This window comes from Lepisosteus platostomus, chromosome 21 (assembly GCF_059453375.1).
Source record: "Lepisosteus platostomus isolate fLepPlt1 chromosome 21, fLepPlt1.hap1, whole genome shotgun sequence".
NCBI lineage: Eukaryota > Metazoa > Chordata > Actinopteri > Semionotiformes > Lepisosteidae > Lepisosteus > Lepisosteus platostomus.
In genome coordinates this window covers 4550700-4568696 of record NC_142631.1, presented here as the reverse complement: position 1 = coordinate 4568696, position 17997 = coordinate 4550700, and the positions used below count along the sequence as shown (strand labels likewise).

Genomic DNA, 17997 nt, shown 5'->3' with positions numbered 1-17997 from the left:
TGGTGTGCTTTTTGATTTGCTTTCTTGTTATGTCTCACTGCAACTATTGTCCTTTATTTGAGCAATTGCAGACAAATTATTTCACACTTTTTGGCCTTAAAGGCTTGCCAGGACCAACTGAAGGTCAGTTTATTTCAATGAGGATGCTTTTGGATTCTCTAATGCATGTTTATTTAATGCGTAATGCATTAAATAATATTATCCAGGGATGCATTTGGCTATGGCCAGTTCGAGAATGTGTGTTGTTTAATCTGAACTGTGAGACCTTTTATCTTTTTGTACAAAGAATGCTACAGGCGTGGTAGCATTTCAAATGGAATGGCATGGCTGTCTCCCAGTACGCACGTTGGTTGTGTCTTTGTAAGATAATGTGCATTCCATTTCTACCTCACAGTACAGGGTAGTTTTAGGACAACAGTGAGGATTGTGGAGCATCATTGTGAAAGTCTCTTGTACAAGTGCAAAGCATGTGCTTTCAGGACATATTAGAAGCTGGTGGAAATGCGCTTCTGTGCCCCACATCATGATACTTGTCCCAGTCTCAGCTGAAGGCTAGATGAGATGGGTCTGATATTTCAAGACCTTGTATAATACATGCCCTCCTCCTATAAGAGCCGCAACAGGTTCCTAATATTTTGGTTAGAGAGTATAAAGTCAGAGCAGCAACCTGCTCTTTAATTTCTTCAATTAAAAATGCTCATTTTGAGCAGTTTTTTTACTACTGCTGTAATGTGTTCTGTTTCTGCCTGCCATTTCTCTATTTAGAAGGATTATAACAAATCCAAAACAGCTGTTTTAAAATTACCCTGTACTGCATATATTGTAGCTCAGAATTCTTTTGTGCATTGGGTTTCCTAACTTGTGTTAGGAACAAATAACTTGTTTTATTTGTGCTAAAATAAAACAGTGTCCTAGGCAGAAGTTATACAGTAGCTTTGTAACATTTCTTATAATGAATGAATATACATTTTCTCTCAACAGATTCATCCCATGGAGGAAGTCCCAGTCCATGGGAACTAAACCAGAGGACAAACACAGACATGTTCCAGTGTTTCTACAGACACAATGAAGCATCGGACGAGCAGCACAGTGAAATTTCTTCACTTTGTAGCTATTAAAAGCTTTGTCCAATGTAATTCATCCAAAAACTTGCATCTCTACAATTATTTTTATTATACCCTTTTATCATTTTTACGGTACGCTTTATAAGATTTCTTTGGGAGATTGCACTATTTCCTAGGTTTGTGATAACCTGTCAAGCGAAATTTTGGTCACACAATACTGTATAGAAAATGTACATATTGCAGTTGTTTTAAATTTCTTAGGCTGGAAAAAAAAAGTATAGTTTTAAGTGTTCGGCTAACGTTTTTATAGAAAGAAACTTTGCACTGCCTTGTTTTTATCATGAAGCTGTTGAATTTCAGAAATGAAAATATTTGAATTGTTACTTAAAAAGCATACCTCTTTATTGTTAATGTTTAATGTTGATTTGTGTATCTAGAACTGTTGAAGAGCTGTTGAAAAGTATGAAAAATGTGTACACAGAGACATTAAACAAAAGCACAGCTTGAAACATGCTGTCAGAATCATTTAGATATTCTATTGCTATGATACAAGTTTTAACTGGTATCTGATGGTGGGTATGAAAATAATTCTAAAATTGTTCCAAAATCTAGTTAGGTGGGCACCTTAGTGTGTGATGCTTTCATATTTTCCTTTGATTTAATCAGATTATCAAACATAAAGGAAATCAGGTAGGAAATGTTGTCTCTAAGAAAAGATGACATGCGTTTTAAGCAAAATATTGTAGGAAACTTAAAATGAGACAGTTTGAAAAGCAAAACCTAGATTTTACAAGAAATTTAAATTAGTTGGGTTCTTCCTCATTATATTATACATTATATTGCATGTAGTCTCCAGGAAGAAAGAAATATATTTTGAGACTAAAGATTTTGATCTAAACTACATAATTCAGTTACAGATACTTATTAAACAATTCAGATTTGTTAGGCAGTTACAGCATTTTAGCCATGTTTAAATACTATCATCTGATTTTGTTTTGTTAACGTGTTTAGTTTCTGAAAAGAAGATGTAGTCCTAATAATCATATGCATATAAATATGTTTATTTTTTCTCATATACATGGATAGAATTTTAATTACATTTTCTGCAGAAAATTAAACGGGCAATATATTGCTTTCTAGTTAAACTGCTTTCTAGTTTTGAGAACTCTCCTTAAATACTGGAAACAGGTGTTAAAAGGAAAAAATAAATTTGATTTGTTGACAAAATAATCTGAGGGGTACCACAGAGTAAACAAGGATCCCATTTAAGGTAGGGACCCCTAAACCTGCTGGTTTTCTTCCTATTTAATCTGCAATTGCTTAATTGGAACTTTTTAAGATTTTCTTCTGCTCCAATGTTGATAGTAAGTTACTTATGTCACAGTTCAAAGGAAATCTGTAACATGAGCTGGACAGCTTGAAAAATGATTCATGAGTTTATTTGATTAAAAAATGAATCAAATGAGTTTAACTGAGACTTCAGTCATCTACCAGAGCTCGAAGACCAGGCGTGTAAAGCACCTGTCAGAGCACAAATGCTGTACAGCAGTATCCATTTACAACATCCAGAAAGAAAGCCACACTCTGAAGAACGCTAAGCTATTTCTAGCAAAAATGGAACAGAAAAACAAGCAATTACTAGAACACAAAATCAGAGTTTTCCCATAGATTTCTGATCAAAGTGAAGGGAGGAGTGATCACGCACCCTTTGAATGACAGCAAAGAAATCTGAAATATGTCCTCAGAGTATCTTTTTATAGGAGGTCCTTGATCTGCGGAAGACGACGTTGACTGTAACTGGGGGCTTCAGGGAGAAAGTATGTTGTAAATTTCCGAGTCTACTGTACATGTCGGTCAGTGACGGCGTCCTTCGTTTTCAATACTTGATGCTGCCTCTTCCACTTTCCTGAGCAGTCTATCTGGTGAGTGCAAAAGTTCAGTCACAATGTGTTTCGGCAGTTCCAGCAGCATCCCTGTAAAATATATAATTTTAGTTTACGTGTTTTTTTTCCCCCCCACGTTCAGAGTCTATGTTGAATCTGAAGACTGAGATTCTGTTCTCAAAACACAGAACGACTTTAAAGCTACAGCTGCCCTTCACCTGAAGATAAACGGTATCTGCAGTCACATGAACCTAATAATTAACCATTTACGTATACAGTCCATGGAAAGCCTTTGCCTGTGCTCATCTCCCTGCAATACAGATTTGCTCAGAAATCTAGTCACCTCCGTGATGGGGCTGATTTACCTGTTATCCTTTCTGCATGTCTTCTGAAGCTTGTGGAAATGATAAAACAGTGCAGCTGCTCTCCCAGCGTGTCTGACATCGTGCCCGTGTCGGACGAAGACTGGCTGTAGCGTTGCATCAGGGCCGACTGTGCTCTTTGAACTGCGACCTCTAGCATGGCTCTATCACGCAGGACGTGTTGTAGAGTGCCAGGGTCCATTTCTAAGAGCATACCTGAAAACGGGAACATAACAGGACAGGAACTAGAGCCGGCCACCGAGCGCAAAAATGCCCCTGTCGCTCATGATCTATAACTTCATCTGTATATGAAGAATAATGTTCTCCAATACACCAACTGTCCCTGCATTTATTAGAATTATAATAATTTCTCACACTTATATAGCACTTTTTTGGACACTCCACTCAAAGCGCTTTATAGGTAATGGGGATCCCCTCCACCTCCACCAATGCGCAGCCCCACCTGGATGATGCAACTGCAGCCATAGTGCGCCAGAACGCTCACCACACATAAGCTATTAGTGGGGAGGAGAATGGAGTGATGTAACCAATTTATAGATGGGGATTATTGGGAGGCCATGATTGGTAAGGGCCAATGGGAAATTTGGCCACACCCCTACTCTTTTCGAGAAACCCTGGGATTTTTAATGACCAAAGAGAGTCAGGACCATGGTTTTACGTCTCATCCGAAGGACGGCGCCTGTTTACAGTAAAGTGTCCCCATCACTATACTGGGGCATTAGGACCCACATGGACCGCAGGGTGAGCGCCCCCTGCTGGCCCCACTAACACCTCTTCCAACAACAACCTTAGTGTTTCCCAGGAGGTCTCTCATCCAGGTACTGACCAGGCTCACACCTGCTGCCAGTTGTGAGTTGCAGGGTGATCTGGCTGCTGGCCATATCCTATTTATGTTCCAGCAGGTCTTACAGATATACATCAACAGTGAAGGCTTGGAGCAGGTGTTTTGGCCAGACTGGCAATATCACCCCCGTTCATTCAGGAATGGCAAAATGTACTTCTTGAGAGCTGGAGGGTGTTTGTTTCAATCTAAATCGATCTTTGAACCCTCTGATTGAACAACCGCCTGCTTCATCTGAACCAATAGAAATTCATTTTCATCCGAGTAGTGTTCAAAATAAAATATTTCCAAAGGATAGAAGTGGTTGATTTAAGGCTGACTCTTAAATCCTGCTGGACTGTCATTCACCACCACCCCAGGTCAAAATTTAGTCATCTCACCTGTGATGTCTGCACACTTTGCTGCATCGATTTGTTCTACTATGGCAAACAGCCTCTCCCCCAGTCTCTCCTTCACATCGGACTCTGAAGAATCGCTTGCTTCACTTTCCATCTGTTTCTGTCTGAAGAAAATGCACATTTTACAACTGATTTTATCCAAAGGAAAAACCTAAAGGTTCCTATAGAGATTAAATACACTTGAAATAATCTTGCATGAGAATAGCCCATCAAACTTCACACTTACTCTTCCAGTGATTTTAATGCAATGGTCACCTTTTCCTCTAAAAGACTGGGATCTGAAAGTAATTTCTGCACGTCCTCCTTCTTCTGTTCTAGCAACATCCCTAGATTGTAGAAACAAACATTAAATGAAGATAACTAATATTAATTTGATAATATTAGTGTTTCACATGCAACATTTTAATATTTATAAACTGCCAATAACCATAGAGGTCTAATATCGTATTGTTTTAGAGGTTATATGACATTCTTTTATCTATATTTTATTCATGTGCTAAAGATGTGGTTTTAACAAATCTCTCATCACTCTTTAAGCAAGCTATAATACACTCAAATTATTAAGTATTTCACAGTTTAAGAAGCCTTTAATGGGCTGTTTGAAAGATCCTGTTTTCAAAACCAGACAAGAAAAAAAGAAAAACCAATGATAAAAACTGCATTGCCTGCTACAAAAGGTTAAGATGAAATCTAGGTGTTTTCTTTTTATTTTTATTCTATTTAATTTTATTCTGTTTCACTAACTGTGGATGATTAATATTATATTTAGGTATTTCAACAACTGACATTGTTAGAATACCATTCTTTGCCAGTTTGTAATCTGTGCACCAAATTTCTGGTTAGTGCAATGCCACCTACTGACCTGTGGCACAAACAGCTCAACATAGGCAATAGAAGTTTCTCAATTCTTAAACCTTGCAATTCTCCATTTCTGATATTCAGAAAATAAGAACTAAAATATCAACTCTCTGCAAATACCTGTAGATTTTGGTTATTTTGGCACTGTCCAGTGGATTTTAGCATATCTGCTTGAAGCTGAGGCCGTTAAGGTGATGTGTGTTCAGAGGCTCAGACAGACATGGTAATGCTAATGTGTGTGTTCAGAGGCTCAGACATGATCCATATCTGCACACTTTCAGTTTGCAATAAATCACCTGTTATCTGCTCAGTATATCCAGTGTTGTAGACGTCCACAAGCTCATACAGCTGATCACCCTGGGAGTCGGTGGAGATAGAGGTCCCATCTTCAACATAAGGTTCAGTCTTGCTGCAGAGTATAGTAAAATCAGATTAGATCACTTTTATTGGCCATATACAATTTTCTTGTATAAGGAATTTGTCTTTTCGCGTACCCCAGCTTACTCTCCATGAGACACACAGACAGGGAGAGAAGCTGGGGGTCAGAGTGCAGGGTCAGCCTTTTATACAGCGCCCCTGGAGCAGTTGGGGTTAAGGGCCTTGCTCAGAGGTCCAACGGAGTAGGATTCCTCTGCTGGCCACAGGATTTGAACCGGCAACCTTCCAGCTACAGGCGCAGATCCTGAGCCACAGAGCCACCGCACTGCGGTGTACACACCACATATGTTTTCTTCTGCTTTAGCCTAAACCTAGTAAATATCAATTAAGTTTCAAGAAACCAAGAATAAAGTTTAGTGCTAGCTGGCCCCCAGATAAGAGAACAGCAACCCTGCAACTCACAACTGGCAACCCACTGAAGCTAAGTGGGTGTGAGCCTGGTCAGTACCTGGATGGGAGACCTCCTGGGAAAAACTAAGGTTGCTGCTGGAAGTAGTAATAATAATAATAATAATAATAATAATAATAATAATAATAATAAGGAAGAGGTGTTAGTGGGGCCAGCAGGGGGCGCTCACCCTGCGGTCCATGTGGGTCCTAATGCCCCAGTATAGTGACGGGGACACTATACTGTAAACAGGCGCCGTCCTTCGGATGAGACGTAAAACCCAGGTCCTGACCCTCTGTGGTCATTAAAAATCCCAGGGTGTTTCTCGAAAAGAGTAGGGGTGTAACCCCGGTGTCCTGGCCCCCGTCTATGAATTGGCTACATTACTCTGCTCTCCTCCCCACTGATAGCTGATGTGTGGGGAGCGTTCTGGCGCACTATGGCTGCCATCGCATCATCCAGGTGGATGCTGCACATTGGTGGTGGTGGAGGGGAGTCCCCATTACCTGTAAAGCGCTTTGAGTCTAGAAAAGCGCTATATAAGTGTAAGCAATTATTATTATTAACAGTCCAGCACTGATGTGATATAGCCTTCAGACCTTCTTCAAATTTTTAGTTTTTACCCCCGCACTATCAAACTGTTAAATTCCCAGCCTCTCTCACTCTCACTGTGATCTGAACCTCACAGTGCCTTCTTCCTTTCTTTCTTTCTTACCAAAAACCCAAACACACATTGAAAATCTACCTCTACCATACATGTCAAAAGCTCACTCCTCATAATTTCTATCCCTTTATTTTATTCTGTTGATGCATATTTTTGCACATAACCTGTTACTTTTTTTGTTGTTTTGCACATTGCCTGTTGTTGTTTTTTTTGCACATCGTCTGTTGTTGTTTTTTTGCACACTGCCTGTTGTCTCTGTCTTTCTTTTGCTACACAATTGTATTGTTGTTGTTGTTGTTGTTGTGTTTTTTTTCTCTTTGTACTACTTATGTCCGAGAGCTAGCTAAATAGCATTTCGTTATACCATATATCATGTATATGAGTGTAATGACAATAAACTTGAACTTGACTTGACTTGACTTGATTGAAATGGTTAAAGTACAGGAAAGAAACAAAGCATACGGCTTCCTCAACAATCATTCTTTATATAGACAGTTTCCTCAACTCACCCAGTCTCTGCTAACTGCCGTAGAGCAGTGAGAGCTTTTTCAACACCTTCAGACAACATCCTTTCATCCTGTAACATCTCTTTGATGACTGAGCTGGGGAGCTCCAGCAACATCCCTGCGGAGTATCCCCAGATAAAAGGGAATCAAAACATATAATTGTTTTTGTCCATCAATGCGATCTCTTGCACCTTTTCTGAGGTCACCAGGAGCCCCACAACTAGTGTGGTAAGTATTAAATGAGAAAAAAAAAACACTTCATCATTCTTAAAATGTTATTTTGTTCCAAACTAAAATATAGTTCCTCGTGTCTGCTAACTGCTGTCTCCCCTGAATTTCTATATAATACAAACAAAATGTAGTCATGTTTTTTAAAGAATACATTATAATAGGTTTATCTTGTACACTTTATTTAGTGTTAATAAGCACTAAATAGCACTAAAGCACTAAACAGCATGATGCAAGATAAGACAGTTTTCCATAGTTCACCTGTTAGCTTTCCAGCCATTTCAGTATGTCTTGGGTAAAGGAGAGTATAGAGCTTTTCCCCAAGCAGGTCAAGCTCTTCTTCATCATCCTCCATCAGCAGCAGAAGTAAATAGCCGGACCCAATAGATTAGTTCACAGGTTCTTGTGACATCTGGATTTTCTTGTGAAATTGGGCACATATGACATTTTCTAATTGTTTTGTATTCTGGAAAAACAAAACAGGAACAAATATTAGCACGCTAATTATAGTAATATATGTGTCTTTTCTTGGCGCTGGCTTAAAAGTTTTTTTAGAACTTCTTCATATCCAGACTAATGCAGTATCCAGACTAACATGCACTAGGCATCTCACACGATGAATGGAGAACACGACTGCATGTACTGTTACATATTTGAGTAAGTATTCTACGTCGACGTTTCCACTAAATATAATTCCTCACAAGTATGCGGAATTGGTGTTTCATGCACAGGATCATTACATATTAAATCATGATTTAAATCTCACATTTTCTATTGTGTCTGGACATATAATATAGTCAGATTCTTAATTCCGACGTCGTGATTTCACTCCGTTTTAACAATCTACGGTGCCCTATTAACCACACAAAAACTTGTACTCAACTCATTAATAGTTTTCGTCTGGATCCAACTTACTAAAGTCGTTCTACTTCAATGGCAGAGTAAGTCTCAGTGTTTTGGCTGTTGTTTTTCATCATGACATCTTAAGTCTGTAAAGGTAAACGGGTCGACTCTGCATCTACAGTTGATCCAACACTATTATAATGATGTGCATCTTGTTATTTTTGCATTGCTTGTTAAATGTTTAATTCGGTTATTCTTGACACTGGATTCTTCTACTAATGGAAGTAATATCCGCGCAGATTGATGACGTAATACACACGTCTGAAAATGACGGTTCTTTTGCAGCCGCATCACACCTTTTGCCATGAACAGTATCCTTCCGAGTAAGCGCTGTGAAAATATAAAAAAGACACAGCTATTGTTATAATTTTTTATATTTTTGTGTGTAAATATATATTTTATTAATTTTATTTTTTAAATGTGTGTTCTTTATTTCGGAAGAAAAACCAAAATTATATTTCCGTACTTCCTAACTCGTAGTAAGCGAGGAGTGATATGTGAAAAGGCTAATGTGACCAGGCTTCCTTCCTTTCCTTCTCTCTTCTGCCGCTGAAGGTAACGTGGTTGCATTTCTGCTGGTTTTTATAAGTTGAATTTGGTGATATTTTAGAGTTCTATCTGTATTCTTATAAACAGATTCCCGATGAAAGAGTATTAACTACATCCCTTGGCCTTAAAACCTCTCGAGTACCTTGAAGTTGTCATTTAAATACAAATTATAGCATTAACTTTGTATGTTTTCAGGCCTGTAACTGCTAGGCCTCCGGTAAAATACACATCTATACATACAGTAAATCATGTTTGTTTGGGAATAAAAAACTTGTTTTTGTCTTATAACTTTTTGTTGCACGGAATGATCCCTCTTGTATTTTATATGTTAATTCCATTTAGGATTAATATTTTCTGAGCATGCTTTCCATCTTTGCTAGGCGCCCTGACTTGACATAAGTATGATTGGACATCTGCACATCAGCCGAGTCAGAATCTTAAGCACATTATGGACGAAAGTTGGCCGTAGTTTGGTGTTAAAAAGCGTTACAACAATACAGCTCCTGATTTTCTTAGTATGTTGAGTACTCAAGTTAGACGTGCTTTTTTGTTCCCAGAGCTGATAAAAAAAATGAATATTTAATTTCGTTGACAGTAGAATGCATATCGTACAGTCTTTTATTGTGCGCTGTATATGTCTCAACTTCTCAGATGTATAAATCGTGAGCCTGCTTGGCGCTTGGGGATGATCACACCGTAGCCACTGGTCATTTTCATGTTTAGACTAAATAACGCTCAGATCGGTAAAGCGTGCCGACCTAAGTCTTCTCCCTTTCTCCTCTTTGCTGTGCAGGTGTGTAAAAATGTCTGCTCATCTGCAGTGGATGGTAATCCGTAACTGCTCCAGCTTCCTCCTCAAGAGGAACGGGCAGACCTACAGCACGGTAAGTCGCATTTCTCGTCTGCTTTGAAATGTCCGCCCCTCTCGTATTCAGGCGATTCAAACGCGATGATTCGGAGTTTCATTTTAAAAAGTGCTAATCGTATTTTTGCCTTCCACGGTTTTGCTTATAGTCGTGCCTGCTTGATTCTGTAATGCCCAAGAACTGTTTACTGTAACACTCTTTGCTCATGTCTGGTGTGTATATATTTTATTTAGGAACCCAACAACCTTAAGTCCAGGAACTCTTTCCGCTTCAATGGACTTGTCCACAGAAAGACTGTGGGCGTTGAGCCAGCAGCGGACGGAAAGGGAATTGTTGTTGTCCTTAAGAAACGTGCAGGTATAATATTTTGATTCCCTCTTTAATCTAAACTATCACAAAATGTGCCTCTAAGCAAAGGCCTGATTTAAAAAAGAGAGTTTAAAGGCCTGGTGATTTTTACTGTCATTATTATCGTTAATTTAGTCCTTTATTGACTGAAATATCGAATTATAGAAAGGCAGAATGTATTTGTAATATTTATATAGCTGGTAATGGGCATTTTGTGTGGTTAACTCTGGTCTTCGAACCAAAAAATTAAAAATGTCCTGCGTGTTTACTGATTTGGAATGCTGTGCAAACATTTCACTTTGTTTTGGTTTCCTTTTTCTTGAAAAGATGCCACTTTCTCCTGAGTCTTAAGATTTCATAACCTCGAGCAAGAATAGTTCAGCTGCCGGATCGCTCCTGATTCCCGCAGATCTGATGTGTGAGCTGGCTGTTTGAGAGAGACGCCGGCCGGCGTGTATTTTAACTGCAGGGGGCTTTTTTTTCCCTGCAGGCCAGCGCAAACCCGCCACATCTTACGAGAAGATCACCGTCAACAAGAACTCGCGCGCAACTCTGAGCAGCCTGCGTCATATCATCCGCAAGAACAAGTACAGGAAGGATCTCCGCATGGTACGTGTTCCAGTCTCCCTCCCTCGCGTGCAGCAGCCCAAATTTTCGCATCCAGTTTTAGTTCAGTCGGAGCACTGGTGGAACATTTAAAGAGAGGGCTTTGCACATTGTAATCTTGCCTGTCCTGTATGATGTGATTTATTTTTGCATATGTCTGTACTGCTGGCGTTTTTCCCTCTACTTCAGATTTAGATCATTTCCATTGTAGGACGCCTTTAGCTTTTGTCTGTACAAAGTTGGCCTTAGCTGGGACAACAATAAAATCAGGAAATGTTAGCGTTCGGTGTTTTTATTCTATCTACAAAAATGAAAACGTATTTAGATTCTGCAAAAGGAAGTACCACGATTTGCCAGCACATTAGTACAGGGTAAAGAAAAACCCCACCAGAATCTGCATAAAGGCTAACATCAAGTATTTAGTCTGGATTCTGAAGATTAAACCCTGAAGAAAGGGCAGCTTCTAATTTAACACATAAAGGATGCTGTGGCTGGTGTGCTAAGAGAAAAACTCATTCAATTTGATAATTATCAAATAATTTAACTTTTAGAATTAAAAAAAGCTGATGTTGGATTATCTTAATTGATTAAAAATACATTTTGGAACAAACATTTTGATAGGGTGTTTTAGTAACCAGAAGCTCTCCGAGTGCCTTCCAAACAAGTGGTTTATAACAACTGAAAAGGTAGAGAACTGGTCCTAAAGTACACACTTGGAAGGTTACTTTCAGATGTTGTTTGGTGCACTCTTTACTTGATTATACTCAAGGGTGCGCCAGGTTAAAATGTTGGCAGGTGAATATTTTTAATGAATTGCCTGTTCTTTCCCTGTAGGCTGCTCTGCGCCGTGCCAGCGCTCTCCTGAGGAGCCAGAAGCCAGTTGTTGTGAAGAAGAAGCGCACCAGAGCTGCCAAGACCGCATAAAGACTCAGTAGAAAAAGTCAATAAACATTTGTTAAAATATAATGAGGTCCTGGTGTCTGATTATACAGCAAGAAGTCGCTTTCATGTTCTTAAAAACACAATGCTTTTGGTTACAATACTCATCTGTTGTTTTAATGCCTATCAGTATATTACTGTCTGTATTCCTTTATTTGCAAGAGGATATGGCATATAGTGCATTATCGATTCAATTGTGACCAGTCTTCTGATATGATGTGGAAGAAGCAAGCTCTTCCTTTCCCCTTTTTAACCCTGACCCTGAAATTAACATCTGTAAGCAGTGGGTAAAATCATTTTTAAGAATGTTCTGCAGCCATAGTTTGGTTCGGGAATCGGGTAATCTGGAGATGATCTAGAACATTTTACTGACTTGGAAATATTTGAAATGTTTCAGGTTGAATGCAGTATTTATATGAGATTGTCGGATGAAATCAAAGCACTCAACATCTTGTTAAATGGCATTAAAACCTGACTATCCCTGGCAGCGAGGTGCTTAACGTGACCTGTTTATATAGATATTTTACCAAATCACCTCTTTTTGTCCTCAACCCAGAAACCTTAATGCACAAAGCGATTGTTTCAGTCTGTCATTTAATGATGTTGTAGTACAGTGCCTTAGGAGATAATGATGGTGGATACCGTAATAGGTCTTGGCTAATTAAACTTGTCGAGCTAGTTTATTGATTACTAATATAGAAAGTGTGTTAACCTTAATAACCTTAATTATATGAAAATTAGCTATGACATCTGTTTGAAAAGTGAGAAAATAATGTCTCCTGATTAATTTTCTAGTACAGAATTAAGTGGTCCTTCCTGAAACTAAAATATGTAGAATGTCTCTGTCGAAGAGGTGTATTGTTTTATACAAGGTTAATGAAGGTAATTTGACATTTTCTAACGGTAAGGTCATATGTAACCCTTTATAAAATCACCCAAAAGAACAAAATCTTTTCTTTTTTTTTTAATCTCGTTGCTGTGATAATGGAGTCGGGCACAAATCGTTGGCTGGTTACGCCGTGGTCGGAGTCTTTGAAGCGAAAGAATCGGATTGATCTGCAAAAATAGCTTGCTGGCCCTGTTTTTCCGTCACCTCTGGCGTCAAAAACTCAGATTTGCCACTGTGTTATAATAGTGAATTGTAGCCTTCCCTTCTACTGAAAACAGAAATACGGAATTTGGTCATTGGCAAAGGGAGCTCGGTGTGTGCTGTTTGACCGATTCAGGATTTAAATTTTTATTTTATTCCATTTTAACAATGAAATTTCAAGCGTCCGATATAACCTATTAAAGACCCGGTTTTTAAATGGACTGGAGGGTCTGCAACAGAATGTCCTTTATACAAGTTGTGTTTCTCGTGTGTGCGATTTCAACATTTCCTAAAATCAGCGTGACGTTTGAGCTCCACGACACAATCAATGCCTTGAGAGAAGAAAACGTTTACCTGCATGACAAAGTCGAAAACTTGACGGAGGCTCTTCGGGAGCTGAAACAGTTGTTCTGGAGCCATTCGAAAGGTGAGCGCACAAGTGTGTTGAAGTACCTTCTCTCTTTGTAAATGTGTGGTTCTTAGTTTTAAGCAAATCGTTAACGCTGGGAAGACAAGATCGGGCTTACTGACTAATCAATTGACCTAAACCTTATTTTAGAGGGAGTTGTTTTTCTTGGTGAACGTAATGTGATTATTCAGATTTTAAAAAAGTGATATACTAGCGCCCAGAGGTGTTTAGAAATGTAGCATAGGACCATGTATTGTATAGCTTTTAATTATCCAAAGCCGTAGTCATTAACACGTATTTGACAAGATGCGTCATTAACAGTTTTTGTCAAAAACCTCAATTTAAGCGAATAAGTGATAAATTATAATTTTATAAGCGGTGGATGTGTTCTTAATAATAGTGTTGGATGATTATGAAATGTTAGTTTATTGTTATTGTTGCATGTTTAAAATGTAATCTGTTAGGTACAAGTTTTAAATTGCGAGTTTCTGATATTTCTATGTCAAAATGGACTTCAGTCATTCTAACAAATTTTAGGAAATCCTTTTGCTGTAAACTGAATGCATCTGCAGTGTTTCCGTGTTTACATGACAGTAGTATCATATTTTTGCGCTAATTGTTTCCATACTTCATGATGCAAATTTGAATGTGTTTTTTCTTGTGAACAGACTCGGGGAGTCTTCACTGGAACACAGATTTGCAACATTTATGGGATCAATGGACTGAAAATGGTAATTTGCTTTACTAGTTATTTGCATGGTGTATTGCCGTGGAAGAAAGATTTGAGGCCCAGTAGATCTAAATTAGATCTCGGAGAGTGGATAAGAGTTCTTAGATGTACTTTTGATAGATCAGCTTTTCTACAAACACCATCGTCAGCTTAAAAAGACATTGAATTTTGTTTACCGGCTGCAATTATGGATTCTGAAGATGAGAAGAGCAAAGTCATCCTAACACAGAGCGTGAGACAATGAGAACCCCATAAATGGTACTATACTGCTAAATGATCAAAGATGCGAAGACCTTACTCTTCCGTCTGCCAGGCAGACTCTCAAGTGCATGAGTAGGGAATATAACCTCCTCAGAGTTCAAGCACTCTGCTCTGTCGCTTGTGAAGCAGCAGCTGTCCTCAGAGTAATAGTTATTAGGCCATTGAGAGGGGCTAATGGAAGGGCAGGAACAAATACTTGCATTTTCTGAAGAGGAAGTATGGGACCAACATGGCAAAAAAAAAGTAGGCCAGGCAAGACTTGTTTTTGAATTTTTTTGCGATCACCCCCTTTGTGTTCATCCTCCAAAAGGACACAACTAAGCCGAGTGACTTAACCCTGAGTAGGCTGTTGTGCAACAGCTCAAACCCAACAACCCCCCCCCACACACACCTTAAAATGTAAACTACTTTATATGCAACTACGTTTTATATATCAGGATTTATATATGCAATATTGTTATTTAATTTGATGTAAAACTTTAGTAAACCCAAACATTAGTATTAGCAGGCGTAACAGGGGCTGTGGCTGGACATGTTTAATCTTTTCAAATGTTAAACAACATCCTCAACTTCATGCCTCCCCTGCTGATGAAAACAAAGGCGCTTTTAAACCGCGGCAATTTGGCATGTTTAACCACAATAATTACACTTAAACGTTTTTTATCCCAAAGGATCCCAATATGTTTTACATCTACTGTAGGGCAAGACACAATTCATCCACTACAGAAGAGCATCACCCACCTGAATGATGCCCCAGAGCTACTTGCCTACTTTAGTGTCTCAGATGGGACATTTGCTTTTGACACATACACGCATAAGGTGGGAAAAACAAGCAGATTAAATCATCTTTAGGTAAAGCTGTTATGTGCCTGTTTCTCCATCTTACAGGTCAGATGGGGGAGTGGGAAATCACGTCACCAATTCGATTAAGAACAGAATTTAGATAAACCAGTCACTGCAAGCCCACAGAGGAATTTAGTCAGAACAGCAGGGTAAAGTCAACACCTCTGCTCTTATGAACATGTGCCATGGGATCTGACTTAATTTTTTAAAAAAGCTTGGATAAGTTAACTACTCAATACCAAACGTCCTGTCATCTGCAGTCTTTCTTGTGTTCTTATCTTTATTGACCAGCACAGTGTCCCCCTGTCACCATATTAGGGTATTCCAGTCCCTTGGAAAGTGGCCACCTCCCCATATGCCAAATTAGCCCAAAACAAAATTGCATTAAAAGCATCAGATCTCAGGAGGTAAGCAATGTTAGCTCATTACTTGGGTGGGACACCTCAAGGAGAGCCATGAGTGGTGTTGAGATCGTTTGGAATTAATAAGTGCAATGTACATCAAATGTCTAGAAACATCGGTCACAGGTTAATCTAGGGTTCTAAATATAGCTTAGACCTTGAGTATAAGCTATACACTAGGCCTCTACTGTATAAACATCCAGAGCTGTTACAAAATGTTTGAGGGTGGACATCATTCCAGGGGGACATTGTCTCTGCAGGTCTGACGTACTCTAAAGTTCAATGGCTGTTGAGGCAGGCATGTGTAGTAGCAGCTAGAAAATAATCGAAATGATTGTAGTAAGAAAATGCTTTGACAAAATCACAAGATTCCAGGCAGGAACTGTGTCTTCAAGTACTCACTGAAATAATACACGTGTTCCCCTAAAACCGAGCTAGCCAAACGGAAGATACCGTTTTCTTTCAGTTGCATCTGATGTTTTGTTAATTCGGCTCGAAGGTGGGCACAGTAACTACAGGCTGTCTGATCTTTTTTTTTTTTACAGGGATAAACTCCAACACGCATCAGCTTCTCCAGCACACCTTCTGTAGCCAGGACACTCACACTGGAGCTGGAACCTCAGCCTGGCCACACCCCCTCCTCGTTATAGGCTCCTTGATATATATTTGCTTGCTGTTATTCTGATATTTACTCCTATTAGCTCAATATTTGAGGTTGATTCAATGCTATTTAGCATTAAGCAAAGTTTAAGAGTACTAGGCATTAATAGCTGTGTAAGTGCTTTCTCAGTTTTAAATTTCTGGTTGTTTTTCTCCTTTCACCACCAAAAGTTCGATTTCCATTTCCATGTCTTTTGTCTAATGATCTAATGACTAATGATGAGTTCTCCATAAGTTTTTTTTTTATGCTTAATGTATCTAATGCATCTTCTCATTACCTTGAGAATCTAACATTAGTTTTGTTTAGCATGCATGGTTTACATCTCTCCTGATTGTTACACAATGATTCTTCAGTATTCTGATGATGACCTATAAAAATAAATCTGAATATATTGTGTACCTTTAAGATTGTACTTTTATTTTTAAATCACACAAACTGCAACATCAGCCAAGTTTAAATTCAAACTGCATTCAACCCATTAGTCAATCAATCAGTCAAAGTTTATTTATCAAATGCACAACAATACAGCGTGCAGCAGTAATAATTAATAATAATAATTGCTTACACTTATATAGCGCGTTTCTGGACACTCCACTCAAAGCGCTTTACAGGTAATGGGGACTCCCCTCCACCACCACCAATGTCCAGCATCCACCATGCGATGGCAGCCATAGTGCACCAGTATGCTCACCCCACATCAGCTCTCAGTGGGGAGGAGAGCAGAGTAATGAAGCCAAATCATAGATGGGGATTATTAGGAGGCCATGATTGGTAAGGGCCAATAGTAGGCCAGGACACCAGAGGAACATCCCTACTCTTCAAGAAACACCCTGGGATTTTTAACAACCACAGAGAATCAGGACCTCAGTTTTACATCTCAGCCAAAGGACAGCACCTGTTTACAGTATAGTGTCCCCATCACTATACTGCAGGATGAGGGCCCCCCTGCTGGCTCCACTAACACCTCTTCCAGCAGCAACCTTAGTTTTCCCCAGGAGGTCTCCCATCCAGGTACTGACCAGGCTCACACCTGCTGAGCTTCAGTGGGTTGCCAGTTGTGAGTTGCAGAGTGATATGGCTGCTGGCTACAGTAGTTGCTGCCAATGAGATGTCTTTTCTACGAGCTCACCAGGAGTGGGGGGGTAAAATAAGAAGCTCATTACCAACTTAAAATTACATAATAGATATAGAGCAATAGAAATTAAATAAAATAAACTCAATATAAATAGAGCTGCTATGTGTCCAGGGTGTATGCAATACATTGTCACATACTGTAAATTTGGGTATGGAAAAGAGCTCGCAGAACACAGAAGCACTCGTTTTGCAATTAGTATTTCTGTTATAAACAAAACATTGTGTGAGATGAAACCCACCAGTTACATTTTCTCTAAGCAGACTTTGGAAAATTGCTTTCATGATCTGATCAGTGGTTGGCTGTGGCATTTTCTGTATGTTCTTATGTTGGAAGTAAGCAGTTTGCAAATCTACACATACGTTGACAAATACGTGTAAACAAAACGTATTGCAGAAATTAGTCAAGGCTATGCGTCGCGTACAGAGCACAACACAACTATTACTATTTGTAACTGACAAACAAAATGTTTACCTAGCAAACAAACATGCAACGAGAGTGTGTAAATACACCCACATGTGAGGAACATTCATTGCCGAGGAACTGATCAAAATAAAAATCCAACTTATTTTTAAATTAGTTTATAACTGGCCACCAGGGGGAAGTAT

General features: G+C 39.0%; 3 protein-coding genes across 12 annotated transcripts in view; 2 read left to right on the top strand and 1 right to left on the bottom strand.

Moving 5' to 3' along the window:
• Positions 1-1573, top strand: part of cdk5rap2 (CDK5 regulatory subunit associated protein 2) — a 49754-nt gene extending 48181 nt beyond the window's left edge. For all 8 annotated transcript variants that reach the window (XM_088615526.1, XM_088615530.1, XM_088615529.1 and 5 more), the window contains one exon: positions 982-1573. In XM_088615526.1, the coding sequence (XP_088471652.1) occupies positions 982-1020 (39 nt within the window). In that variant the 3' untranslated portion in view covers positions 1021-1573. The remainder of the gene's footprint in view (positions 1-981) is intronic.
• Positions 1574-2101: 528 nt separating this feature from the next.
• On the bottom strand, positions 2102-8820 carry LOC148643938 (uncharacterized). 3 transcript variants are annotated; one of them, XM_088615544.1, is made up of 8 exons: positions 8535-8820; positions 7913-8117; positions 7427-7541; positions 5724-5836; positions 4796-4895; positions 4552-4673; positions 3313-3525; positions 2102-2983 (listed from the first exon to the last, which is right to left on the bottom strand). In XM_088615544.1, the coding sequence occupies exons 2-8, from the start codon at positions 8004-8006 to the stop codon at positions 2919-2921; spliced, it is 822 nt and encodes a 273-aa protein (XP_088471670.1). In that variant the 5' UTR covers positions 8007-8117; positions 8535-8820; the 3' UTR covers positions 2102-2918. The 3 variants fall into 3 exon arrangements, with proteins under 3 accessions (XP_088471670.1, XP_088471668.1, XP_088471669.1); XM_088615542.1 differs by having other exon boundaries at positions 2102-3037; positions 8535-8818; XM_088615543.1 differs by having other exon boundaries at positions 2102-3037; positions 8567-8818.
• A 155-nt stretch (positions 8821-8975) lies between these two features.
• On the top strand, positions 8976-11889 carry rpl28 (ribosomal protein L28). Its single transcript, XM_088615547.1, has 5 exons — positions 8976-9109; positions 9897-9987; positions 10203-10326; positions 10808-10926; positions 11758-11889. The coding sequence occupies exons 2-5, from the start codon at positions 9907-9909 to the stop codon at positions 11845-11847; spliced, it is 414 nt and encodes a 137-aa protein (XP_088471673.1). The 5' UTR covers positions 8976-9109; positions 9897-9906; the 3' UTR covers positions 11848-11889.
• The last annotated feature ends 6108 nt before the right edge of the window (positions 11890-17997 follow it).